Genomic DNA, 12947 nt, shown 5'->3' on the forward strand with positions numbered 1-12947 from the left:
GTTCTCCATGCCATTATGTAGAAGGTACTTTTTTAACACAAAAGCTAGTAAATATTTCACCTTAAAACACTGGAAGATAAAATACTTATTCCTTGGAAAACAACTATTATCTTTTAAAAGTGTTAGAGTGACAGGAAGTCTCTGTATTTGGGTCCTATACCACATAGATTGTGGAAAACTGTAAAACTTCTAGGGTGCCTTCCACATAGGATCTACGTGCTTTACAGCAAATAGTGCGTGTGATGCTTTTGTGCTTACTTGGCACTGTTAGCGCATGGATGTTAAATCTTTAAGCAGAGCTAAATATAATACTTTTTCAAAGAGCTAAGCTGTAGACTGTTCAGACTGCTCAGTAACTAGTCTGCTTGCCAAGATCCAGCTGCTTCGCGTGTAAAAGAAGAAAATGTATGTTTTGAGGAAACTGAGGATTCTGTTTCAGTTGATCAGAAGTAAATGTAACTACATGTATTGAGCATTTGTGACAGGTAATGTACTAGCATACAGAGCACTTAAAGAGCAGCAGTAGCGTGGATAAGCATGCACTCCACGCTTGTCTCAAACTGCATGTTTCCTCAGCATTGCTCAAGTTATGCAGCCTGGAGTTCTCAGTGATTCAGTGCACAGAATTGTTTAGCTATCAAGTCTCTATTTCCTGGAGTCTCCATTTAGAAGGAAGGAATTTGATATTTAAAATCCTTTCTATATCATTCCACATCTCTGACTTCCAAGTAGTGTAAATAATGATGGGGGAAAAAAACTTAGTGTCATGTACAGCAGAGTATTTAAACATAACCGGATGAATTAGGGCAAACTAAATTCAAGATCATAAATATGAAGAAAGAAGCTGTTCTTCATTTTGTGTGGTATAACAAAACACTGATTCAGTAAAAAAAGGTATAATGGAATACTTGTGAACAGAAACACTCTGGCCACTGGTCTGCCTCACTAAATTCCTAGGAATTGTGCTCACTTTTAAACATCTTACTGTGCTTAATTGGCTGTTCATGGGTATGCCTTAGAAGAAATTTATAGGTTTTTTTTCTTAATAGCCACAGGCAGCATTTTATCATGTTGGTTAAGACTAAAAATATGACCACTAGTCATGTTTTCAGAATGAAGGTAAAACATATGATGAACTTCTTTTATATTCCAGAAAATATTGTGAATTTTGCACTGCCTGAAGGACAGGAAAGGTGATGGCAATTATTACATGCTGTCAAGTTTAGAAAAGGATTAACTAATATTCATAGGACACCAGTTGTTCTTCCCCTACCTTCTTTATAGTGATATTCAGCAGTTGGTGATAGGATTATTGATCTTCCTTACTCAGGATCTTTATGCACAGCTGTTTCCCCATCTTTCTTCCTTCTCACTGTGGAAATAAGACTTGCTAGTGTAAAAAGCTTTATGCTGGTATAAAACTATTCACTGGGGTGAACAAAGATGTTTATTCATACATTATCATTGTAAAAAGCTTTTGTGTAGGCAAAGCTGTATTTTCATTGACTACTTTCCTCCTTCCCACCGCTTAAATACGCTGCGGTGAAAATACGCTGTGTTGATGCGTTCCTTCTGGCAATAGGCAGTTCTCTCTTTACCAAGATTCTACAGCTCTTGGATCATTGGCTTCTCTCTTGATAACTGATTTGATAATGAGATCATTTCAAGGCAGTATCAGTCGTTGAACATTACTAGAAAAAAGGCAGGATAAAAGAGCAAAGAAGCAATAAAAACAATTTCTGTCATGCTGTCTGCATGCCGGCAGATGACAAATTTTAGCATTATGTCAGAGTCCTTTTGCATATGCTTTTGAAGAGGAAAAGAACAGACCTCAAAATGTCTTACATTTTCATAACTGAAAAAATAACCATTTCTTTCTATGATGATCACATCTAGACAAAGATTTGTGGTTTTGCATATTTTTTTAATCTTTAAAAAAAAACACTAGTTTTGCTAGGTCAGATATGACAGTTTAATTTTCAAGTTAGTATCTAATCTTGCACTCATTGCTGTAGCATGTTTGCTAGGTGGCTTGTTCTCCCTTCAGTGTATTAATTTTTTTGCCTTTCTGGGCTTTTTGCCCTGCAAGAAGCTTTACTCTTATGGAATCTGCTCATTTTGCACTGCAAAGTTTCTGATATGCTCCTCTATAACTCTTTGCCATTAAGAGCAAGCACCACTTAAACCCCAGCAGCTTTTTGAGTGTTTCACTCACTCTGTTCCTTGATGCCTCACGAGTGGATGCAATTCTGAAATTCCCAGTAAATTTAGTTTTCTTCTCCTTAGACAAATATAACACTTCTTGTCTTTCAACAGCTCTGCAAAGGCAGAAAAGTTTGCCTCGTGCTGCCTTCAAAACCAAACAGTTTCTTCAAACGCCATCTACAAAAGGAGGTAATTAACTTACAACCTCTTATCAAGCTCCAGCAATCTCAGATAATGATTCACCTGCATTAAACTTCACATAATCTAGATTAATAAAATTGCTATTGTATGTTGGGATTAACGAAGTGATCCTTGCTGTATGAAAGTTAATTTTATTGGTCTAAACATTAAAAATGCAACCCTGCACTGGTGACTTCAAGTGCGAATCAGGAAATCTGGATTAGAAAATTGGACTCCCAAATCCATATCCATTTGGATGTGAACATTGGACGTTTGGATAGTTAGAATCATAGAATAGTTATGGTTGGAAAGGACCTTAAGATCATCTAGTTCCACCCCCCTCATGCTATGGGCAGGGACACCTCACACTTAAAACATGCCACCCAAGGCTCTGTGCAACCTGGCCTTGAACACCGCCAGGGATGGAGCATTCACAACTTCCTTGGATAACCCATTCCAGTGCCTCACCACCCTCACAGGAAAGAATTTCTTCCTTATATCCAATCTAAACTTCCCCTGTTTAAGTTTTAACCCATTACCCCTTGTCCTACCACTACAGTCCCTAATGAGTTGTCTCTCCCCAGCATCCCTATAGTCCCCCTTCAGATACTGGAAGGCTGCCTTGAGGTCTCCACGCAGCCTTCTCTTCTCCAGGCTGAACAGCCCCAACTTTCTCAGCCTGTCTTCATACGACAGCTGCTCCATTCCCCTGATCATCCTCATGGCCCTCCTCTGGACTTGTTCCAACAGTTCCATGTCCTTTTTATGTTGAGGACACCAGAACTGTACACAATACTCCCAAGTGAGGCCTCATGAGAGGAGCAGAGTAGAGGGGCAGGATCACCTCCTTCAACCTGCTGGGTCACACTCCTTTTGATAGTTTTGATAGTTGGTGGTGTTTGGATTTTTTTTTTTATGCTAAAATACATTTTTTAAAACAAGTTGTAAAAATTGTTAATTTTTTGATTGTGCAAAAACATGCAGGCAAGTGAGAATATCATCCATCCTTTGTGCTGGAAACAAAAGCTAATGTGTTTATCCTTGAGAAGATGAGCATGGAATGTCAACTTGGTTTGCACACACATGTGCTTTCTCTTTGCCTCTCAAAACAGGAAGATTAACCCCAGGATACGGTGATTTAGATGTTTGGGTTTTGTCTCAAGCAATTAGGAACTAATGCAGGGAATATTTCAGTTTGCAAACAGCTGAAGTTGGCTTTTTTTGAGAAGAAGACTATAAATATTGAGCCTCTAATCCTGTTAGACAAATTTTAACTGATTTTTAAGAAGTTCTGGCAGTCTTGTATGCAACACTGCCTTGATTTCACTACTAAGATGAAATAGCTCATTATTTTGGTTTCAAGGATAATTGGTCCTGTTTATTATAATCTAGAAGGTCTCATTTTAAAGATAATGTTTCGCCTGAGACCACTTCATAAGCCCTCTATATGCTATAATCTTTTAAGGATTGTTAAGTCCTTTGTGCAGATACTGAGGACAGCCAACGCAATGCCTATGTTTCTCCATAGTTTAATAACACTTACCTTTTTGAGTCAAGTTCATTCCATGCAGAAAGTCTGAGCAAATTATAATGACTTTGACACATATTCACACAGCTTAATAGGAAGTCTCTGTTACTTCTAAAATTTTATTTAACCTTAGAGAATGAGGAACAGATCATGTTGCACTTCCAGTTACATATTCCAGTTTACATCCAGTTGCTATCATTCGTCACTGTAAATGAAGGTTCAGCATGTTCTTTTCAGTTGCTATTTTATAGTCCTTGACTGTGTTCATTTTCTTGCTTCTGATCTGGGTCTCATGAGTATAGGAGCATTATGCAGTAATGAAACAAGACTTTTGTTTCAGAATAATAAACAACTATGAGCAGCAGTTGGTGTTAGCTTTTTAAAATACAGAGCCTGACCCCTTTCACACACACTGTGGCTTTTATTTTGTTATCATTTTGTGTAAAACAGTTCAGAATACATTTAGATAACTATTTACCTCACTGTAACAGATTTGTTAAGGCTTATACAGCAATCCAGTATCAGTCAGATCACAAAATCATGGAATGCTTTGGGTCAGCTAATCCACCCCCCCTGCAATGGGCAAGGACATCTCCAGCTAGATGAGGTTGCTCAAAGCCCCATCTGACCTAGCCTTGAATATTTCCAAGGATGGGGCATCCACCACCTCTCAGGTCAACCTGTTTCGGTGTTTCACCACCCTCATTGTAAAGAATTTCTTCCTTGTATTTAGTCTGAATCTGCACTCTTTTAGTTTAAAACCATTGCCCCTTGTCCTAACACTATATGCCCTACCAAAAAGTCTGTCCCTGTCTTTCTTCCAAGCAACTTTAGGTGCTGAAAGACATCAGTAAGCTTTCACTGGAGCCTTCTCTTCTCCAGACTGAACAGCCTCACCCTCTCAGTTTGCTTTCACAGGAGAGGTATTCCATCCATCTGATAGTTTCTGTGGCCCTGTTCCAACAGGTCCATGTCTTTCCTGTACTGTGATGACAGAACAGTTTATTGATTCCCATCATTTTACCTCATCTGTTCTTTTGTGTCGGTCTGAATCATCACACTGGTTATGATTTAACAACTGCATTAGAATAGATTTTGGTTTCAAGTTGGTATGCACCAGCTGGCCTTGGGGTGCAAGCCAGATAAGACTGTAGCTTCACAGCATCCTACTTTGCCAGAGAGGGACCTCTTGCTCCCTGCACACATTCCAGTGCAGAATCCAGGCAGGGTGGGAGATCTAAATGTCATGACTACACAATGCCATTTATTTTAACTGTTGTGAGATGTCTTAATTGTATTTGGTTCAGTTGTTTAGTTTCTAAGGAGATGGGAGTTGTGTAAAGTTGTTAACCCTTGCATGTTTGTGGTTTTTTATTAAATGTGGATCAGCTCAATACTTCACATGGTATAGTTATCAGATAGCCTTTGACTGTCGTAGTACCTCACTCTTTGTGATCCTGTCTTACAAATAGACCAGTTTTATTAAATATCCAAAACTGCTCTAAGACAAAATCCTTTATATGTACAGCTTAATTATTAGGCAGTTTGCCAGAGATTGCATCATGTGGACTGCTTTGGCGATCACAGTGCATTGGAAGACAATTCATTCATTTATGTACAAGAATGAATACAGCTCTTGGCAATGTCTGCAGTGCTGTGCTGACAGGAAGCATTTTATGAATTGACAGTGCAAGCTGGAAGTATGGTAAAATATGGTCAACAGAAGACTGGAGAGAATGGAGAGGATTTATTTAGTGACTGCTTATTTTCACTGGAAATGTGACATGCTTTCTTCAGCTACAACTTTCCATTGCTTATTTTCTGTACCTAAAACTCTTTTCCTTCTTGTGCCTGTAAGAGGCCCAAAGCTGTATTCACTTTTTATACACTGGAATTGCTCTGTTAGACAGTTGCTAACATGATGCTGTGTTTATGTTCCAGGCAAGTGTTCTAATGAGAAGTTTAGTGATAAAAGCTCCCTATGTTTACACTGTAAAATCACTTGGAAACTGTGCAGATTCAATTGCACAAATTTTACAGGCAAGATCACGTTTTAAAAACTTCTAGTATGTAATCTATTTTAGTCCTAGGAGGTCTTTGCTGCTGCTCTTGTCCAGTCATTCTGTTGTTAATGCTTTCCTTAATCCATCCTTTGGCTTGACACCAAGGTTTTTATTTATTCTCCTCATTGCTTACCAACTGCCATGTGTTGTTGACATGTCTGCCACCTTTTTTGTCAGCTTTTCCCATGAGCAGCTTCATGCTCTGTTTGATATTGCTGTCAGTGGAAAGGCTCTCTTGGATAATCAAGAAAGGAATCAAATCCAGTTCACATCTGTAATGAGGCACATATAGGGAGAGAAATGGCTTCAAAATACAACCTAAAAACTACCACTTCCTTTGTACACCATTTAGGATGCCATGTTCCTGTCATTACTCCTCTCCTTATGTTCTTAGATCTACCTTGTAAAATGATAATAAAAGCTATGTGAAGGACCACCTTATGTACGGCATCTGTCAAAGAGGACACAACTTTGGTCTCTGTATAGAAAAAGTTTATTTAGTGGAGGAAACAGTAATTCATGCAAATTCACTAAATGTAAATATGATTTTGTTTTACTTTCGTGATTGTCCTATGTTGACTGTTACTGACTGATGCTAGTCAGTTGGAAAAGCTGATGAAATTCCATTTGTATTAAGATGAGGGATTAGTTTAAGCATTCTGTTTAGTGTTACTTTATGCATAATTTGAACAGATTTCTCATACTTGTGAAGAATTTTGCTTAAGGTTTGGCATTATCAAAGAACTGTTGAATATTCCAGCTTGCTAACCTTTCCCAGAAAGGACTTGATGAAGACCTTAAATACTAACTCAGATAGAAAATATTTGCATACAGATGTTAGTTATACAGATAATTTGGATAATGTCTGTAAGAAGAGGAAGGCTATAAACTGTTTTAGTTGTCTGATTTAAGTTTCGTAGCAGCATCTTAATCTTCCTGGTGCTGGGGTTTGGCTGACCCTATCTTTTTTCTTTTTTCCCATCAGCCAATAAATCTGGACCTTGACCATATCTTTAGGTGAATGCCAATTCAATGGATTAGGTTAAAAGAACAGCGTAAAAGAAAAAACAAGGTGCTCTGCACTCAGAATTTTGTCATTGAAGACTAATACGCGCTTTGAATCTATTTAAAGACTGTATCACACTAGAATACTGTATTCTTCAACATGTTCTTTCAGGAATGGGAATTAGGTTCCCATGTTTCAGAAGTAGTTAACAAATACTTTCTCCTCTGTTTGTTTTGACTTGACTGATGGAACGTTAAGAGGCTTACTAGTATTACTTATAAATCCAGATAAATATTTGTAGTAAGCATGTGAGGCATTAGAGTTATGATATCAAAAACACATGACAAAGAGGACATCTGAATTCCTGTTTCTCATTGCTGCTTGATTGGCTGTATTCCATTATACATTCCATATTGTTTGAATATTCACAAAGTAATTTCCTAGGTTTAATTTCAGTTACAGTGTAACTGAAGCGTGAAAGTAACCAATGTATTTTATTTTCCAGTACCACCTTCAAGTAAATTCCGCTCACCTGCAGCACCATCTCCCCTAGCTCTCCGACAACCAGTGAAAGCATTTAGTAACCATGGACCTGGTTCAGGTGCTTCTCCAGAAGCCACGCAGCTGACACACAGTAGTTCTTCACCAGGGCCTCTTGCAGCGCAGAGTTCAGGCTTGCCAAGCCCTGCCAGCAGTATTAACAGTACTACTCTTACCAGACCGGCAGGGACAGCAGGGATGAGGAGTGGCTTGCCCAGACCCAGTGCCCCTTCTGCAGGGGGCATCCCAGTGCCTCGCAGCAAACTTGCACAGCCTATTCGCAGGTGAGTATGTGACAGGCAGTCTTAGCTTGACATTTTCATAATAAATTTTGTACGTTGTGTATTTGTGCTACTCCTTCCTGCAGTTCTTACTTTGATCTCATGGTCTTCAGAATGGAAATGGATACCTCTGCATGAAGTATTTTCCTGAGCTTCAAAACTATTTTTGAAAAATTAGTTCTCAAAACTGAGAGACAGAGATTCTTGAATTAGAGTGTGAAAGTAAAATGAATAATAAAAGATACTGAACTAAGTAAATAAAGTGGTTTAATGTCGTCTGAGAAGGCAGTAAGAATTTGCATGTGGTAAAACGTTACAAAATCTAGCTGGCAAGTGAAAATTCATTTGTACCACTGAGTGACACATTCTAAAGTCAGAACTATTTTCCTATTGTAATCCGTAAGTCAGGAAGTGGACCATAGTGAGTTCTTGTATAGGTAGAAACATTATGAAGGAAGACACATGAGGACAGAGGTGGCATCCTTAGCATTTGCTAAGCTTAAAAATCAGTGCAATTAACCCACAGGACAAAGCAGAATTTTCAGCTTAAACATAATCTCTGTGCTAGCACCCAGCTGTAAAGTTGCTTAATGTCAGAGTGTTTTGGAGAACAACCACAAAACAGACCAAGTATTAACTGAAAATGCTACATGGATATGTCCCCTTTCCCAGGATACGTCTTCACAAGAATCAGAAGAAGTGATGCATCATTTAGAGTATGTGCTCTTAATGCCATACTAATGTGGATTTTCACTGGAGGTGTCAAGTGGAAGCCAGCTGACAGAAAGAAGCAGTCACCCCTGAGAAATATTAAGAATCTCCATAAACAGAAAGGATTAACTGTTTGTCTCCAGTATTGTAAAAAGGATAGAACAGCTGCCAGTAGCAAAGTGAAAGAGTTCTGTTCTGCAGTGAATGCTGGGCAGGGGAATGACAAGTGACTGTCACAGTAATGACTGTTTTGCAGCCTGCGTCTGCACTGTCAGCAGTGTGAAACTTTGTGCAACAAAAAGCAGTTGTTTCTGACAGGAAATTCTTAATAGTAGCGAAGTGTGGTTGGCCAAATCACAACTTGTCCATAGACAAGTGCTTCACTTACACAGCTGTTTTTTTCTTTAAGGTTTACATACGTAGGACAAGAGGAAATGGCCTCAAGCTGCACCAGGGGAGGTTTAGAGTGGTTATTGAGAAAAATTTCTTCACCAAAAGGGGGGGGGGGGGGGGGCATCAAACATTGGAACAGGCTGCCCAGGGGAGTGGTTGAGTCACCATCCCTGGAGGTATTTAAAGGACAGGTAGATGTGGCACTCAGGGACATGGTTTAGTGGTGGACTTGGCAGTGCTGGGTTAACAGTTGAACTTGGTGATCTTAAAGGTGATCTTTTCCAACCTAAATGTTTCTATGAATGTGTAATGCAATATCTGTACACACTGCAATAATGAATTATCTGTGCATGTCAAGGTTTTGATATAAGCAAAATATAAAACTAAACAAGGATTTCCCTGTTTATACATCATGGCAGGGGTTGGGGGAGAGAGAGGAAAAAGCCTATTTTTAAGTGGTGGGAGATTGCTCTGTGAGAATACAAACTTGTAATAGCAAAATGTTTTCTGACTATATATGCAGATGTTTAGCTGACATGGCAGTTGCCAAAATACAACACACAGAACCTGAAACTGAAAATACTTTGGGGTTTATCTTAATCTGTATTGTAGAAAAGCAAACAAATGAAGTGTGACTATTTCAATTACTTAGGAAATATTTAAATTCTTATGTATTGTGACTTTGGCAGTTATGTATGAAACTGAAAAATATCTCATTTTATTTTAGGTCGTTGCCCGCTCCGAAAACTTACGGCAACGTGAAAGACGAGAGTTGGAAAGATGGCTGCTACTGAACTGCAAAGCTTAATGCAAAGTTCCAGTGCTCATATATGCCTCCTCACCAGGCTAAAAGACAGCTTGATTATACAAACTGTTCAGATGTGACTTTTGGGATTTGTAAAAATTCCAGACCTCTCTGTCTCTAATTAGCACAATCTGGCAGAGATTATAAAGCAGCACTTTAATGACATCTAACATCAGATGTTTGGTGGTCATACAATCACGTCTACATTACATTGCTATCAGTTCTTGGGGTTTTTTTTCTTGCTTGCTAAAAATGTATCAATATGAGCATTTATGACAGTGGCCAATGTCTGGGCAAAAACCTAATGAATGCCAAAGAAATGCCCATCTTGAAAAACAGCAATGATAACAGTCAACTTACATTGTCTAAAGCTTCATTTTCAGCCTGTTTGAATTCAGCAGAAAGATTCGTGAATATGTACTGTTGAAACAAGACTATGTTAATCAGAGCTAGTATTCTGATTGCAGACTGCTACAGTGCTAGTGAAACATTGCTTTTAACAATTGTATGAGATTCTCTTTGGGGAAAGTGGTACGTACGTCCTCTAGAAAGAATTGGAAGTTAGTCTGGAGGATTAAGCAGAACAGTTAAGCAGTAGCCATGGCTTTTATTAACATTAAACATTTGAATGTAGCAGACGCATACAAATGCAATAGTATAGATTGCATCTTTCCTATGTTGATTTATCAGCTTTAAATGCTCTTATACATTCGATTGCCAAAAGGGCTTAGTACCAGTTGTACAATCTTTCTAACCTTAAAGTTCCTGGCTCAGGAAAGATGGCCTTTGCTATTGTAGACACATTTTTAACATATGGCTCACTATTTGGGGAAAACTTTTTTTTATGACAGGTTTCCATACAAAGGAAAGAGCAAGTCACAATGTTAATTTGTTCTAATACCATACCACTATGCTTGCAGCCTGGAGCAACTGTAAATGCTGATAGTTAAGGAGAAGGAAACACAACTATGCACTTGTAACATACAAATTTTAAGGTAATGAGTTGACTTTTGATGCCAAATGATATTCATTTAGGTGATGTTCCATGGTATGAGGGAGTTTTCTGTATCCTATTTTTTTACTTTCATCCATTTCTTAAATTGGTTTATTTGAAATTGTAAATATTTTTACAGAAGATATTGCCCATGTAAGTGTGTTTAAATATGTACTTTGCCTTACGTGTATCTTACATTACCGGTAAAAGAGTATGAAAACTGCTGTGTCTGTTTACAAGCTATTAAATTCCTCTGGTGGCTCTGACTTATTCTAACACATTTTGCTCTGGACAACTCATTCATATATTTAGCGTTTGAACCATTGTTTTCTGTTTTGGAAGACATCATACAAACATTTGTAACTAAAGTTGTATTGGGTGGGACTAGTTAAATGCAAGGGATTTTGTTTGAAGCTTTTTCAGTATTTTGGATGTACAGTCAATGAAGTAAGAGAATGTGAATGGTATATCCTTTGTGCAATGACTGATGAACACTACAAGTTGGATTGGATGGTAGGTAGCCTTCAGCCCCATTAGTATCTGAGTTTGGAACTGCTGGTGCGTTTTGACTGCAGCCACTCAGAGGAAAACTAACCCTGAAGTTCTAGCACTTGAATTTTAGGCCAGCATTAACATATTCCTGGATAAAAAGCCATGAGATTCTACTTGATTTGGAAGAAGCCAAATAGGAAGGAGTGGAGACTAATTTGCAGCTCTGATTACTCAAGCAAACTTTGGGTTGATGAATGACTTCACACTTCAGACCAAGATCTGTGCTGAGACTGAAGTCGGGGTATCAAATATACTGTAATTCAGTAAGCTTTCAGCAGGGGTACAGAAACTACCTTGCACCAGTAGATCAGTACATACCACTGATCTAGCCTTGTGGCATCCGCTGGCACAGGTGATGGATGTCAGTATCTCATGTCACTGTTAAGCAGAGGAGAGGACTAGATCAAATGCACATGTTCTCACTTGAGCCTGAATTTTAATATTTCAGCATTTTTAGAAAGCAATGCTGCAGTCTTCATTGAAAAAGGTGAATTTTAATGGGAGGATTTTATCAAACATTTGATTGACTTAAATTTGGAAGGTTAGTTTAGATGATGATATTGGGGGGGTTACCATGGCTGCATCAAACTGTTGTGTACGTTTCCTTAAGTTAAGTAATTCATCACTTGGGTAAGTTCAGCTTAAGTTTTCTAAGGGTTCTTTTCTCTGCTGTTCTCCCCTGAAATACAGCAAATGACTTCCTGAAAAGACAGACTGCTTGTTTACTAGAAAGCCTTTGTGCATTACCAGTTTATTTGTATCAGGAAATCACGGGGCTCTGTGTTTAGAGATTTACTGCAGACGTGTGGAAATACGGATTTGATAAACTAGTGCCTATGATTTACTTAACTTATGTTTGATATAGTAGTAAGGGGTTTATGAATGTGGATTACTTTTTGTGCCAACAGCTTGGAATTATTGTATGTGTGTAGGCAGAAGGACTTGTTCTGCTTCCAAAGTTATTTAATTTTTTGTGTTTGAATGTTTTTGTAAGTGTTAAAAGTGTAAAAAAATATAAATATAAAATATTCTTACCACAAAATATTTCCTGGATCATTATTTTTATAACAAAGTGGTTTTAAAAGCTTTTAGAGCTTTAGAGGTTAATGGTTTAGGGCATTTTGGGTTGGCTGGGTTGGTTTTCAAAAACCATCTTTACTTTTCTAGGAGTACCAACATCAGCTCCTGCCCCCTGTAATTCATGATCCGAGTCCAGTGCTGTACAGGGGTGATGTGTGTCCACTGACAGCCTGAGGTGGGCCTGTGCTGTGCCTCTGCTCTGGAAGGATGAAGTGTAATTCAGAGTTACGTGAAGAACTGAATTCTGAGTGTTCACCTAGAGTGCTTTGTGCAATTCTAAGTGTACAATTTGCCTTCAGTTTTACAGGATTCAAGCTCACTTTGAACCACCCCAAGAAACAAATACTTTCAAGTACATGTTTCATCTAGTTCATACCTTTTGGCTTGTATAGAAGCAGGAAGTTTGTCTTGAACTTGGTAACTTCCTAGAATCTTCGTTTTGCTGCAAAGCAACGTATCCAGTAGTAATGCGAATGCCATCTTTTTCTTATCTTGGTACTAATAAAATGGGCTGATTTCTGTTTGGTGGCCACTTAATATTAAATCTATTTAACAAAATTTAAGGTGGGAGGCTTGCTATTAATTATCTCAGCACTGTCCCTGTGTTGT

The 12947-nt window shown here is 38.3% G+C and overlaps 1 protein-coding gene across 2 annotated transcripts in view; it reads left to right on the forward strand.

Annotated features, from left to right (window-relative positions):
* Window positions 1–12300, forward strand: part of SLAIN2 (SLAIN motif family member 2) — a 35679-nt gene extending 23379 nt beyond the window's left edge. Inside the window, exons 7-9 of one of the 2 annotated variants that reach the window (XM_061472083.1) lie at window positions 2317–2394; window positions 7488–7806; window positions 9635–12300. In XM_061472083.1, coding sequence (XP_061328067.1) covers window positions 2317–2394; window positions 7488–7806; window positions 9635–9701 — 464 coding nt within the window. In that variant the 3' untranslated portion in view covers window positions 9702–12300. The remainder of the gene's footprint in view (window positions 1–2316; window positions 2395–7487; window positions 7807–9634) is intronic. The other variant, XM_061472094.1, reaches the window with a different exon arrangement.
* Window positions 12301–12947: the final 647 nt, after the last annotated feature.

This window comes from Pezoporus flaviventris, unplaced genomic scaffold (genome assembly GCF_033815535.1).
Source record: "Pezoporus flaviventris isolate CSIRO_AGI_PZ_B2104156 unplaced genomic scaffold, CSIRO_AGI_Pfla_v1 ptg000002l, whole genome shotgun sequence".
Lineage (NCBI taxonomy): Eukaryota > Metazoa > Chordata > Aves > Psittaciformes > Psittacidae > Pezoporus > Pezoporus flaviventris.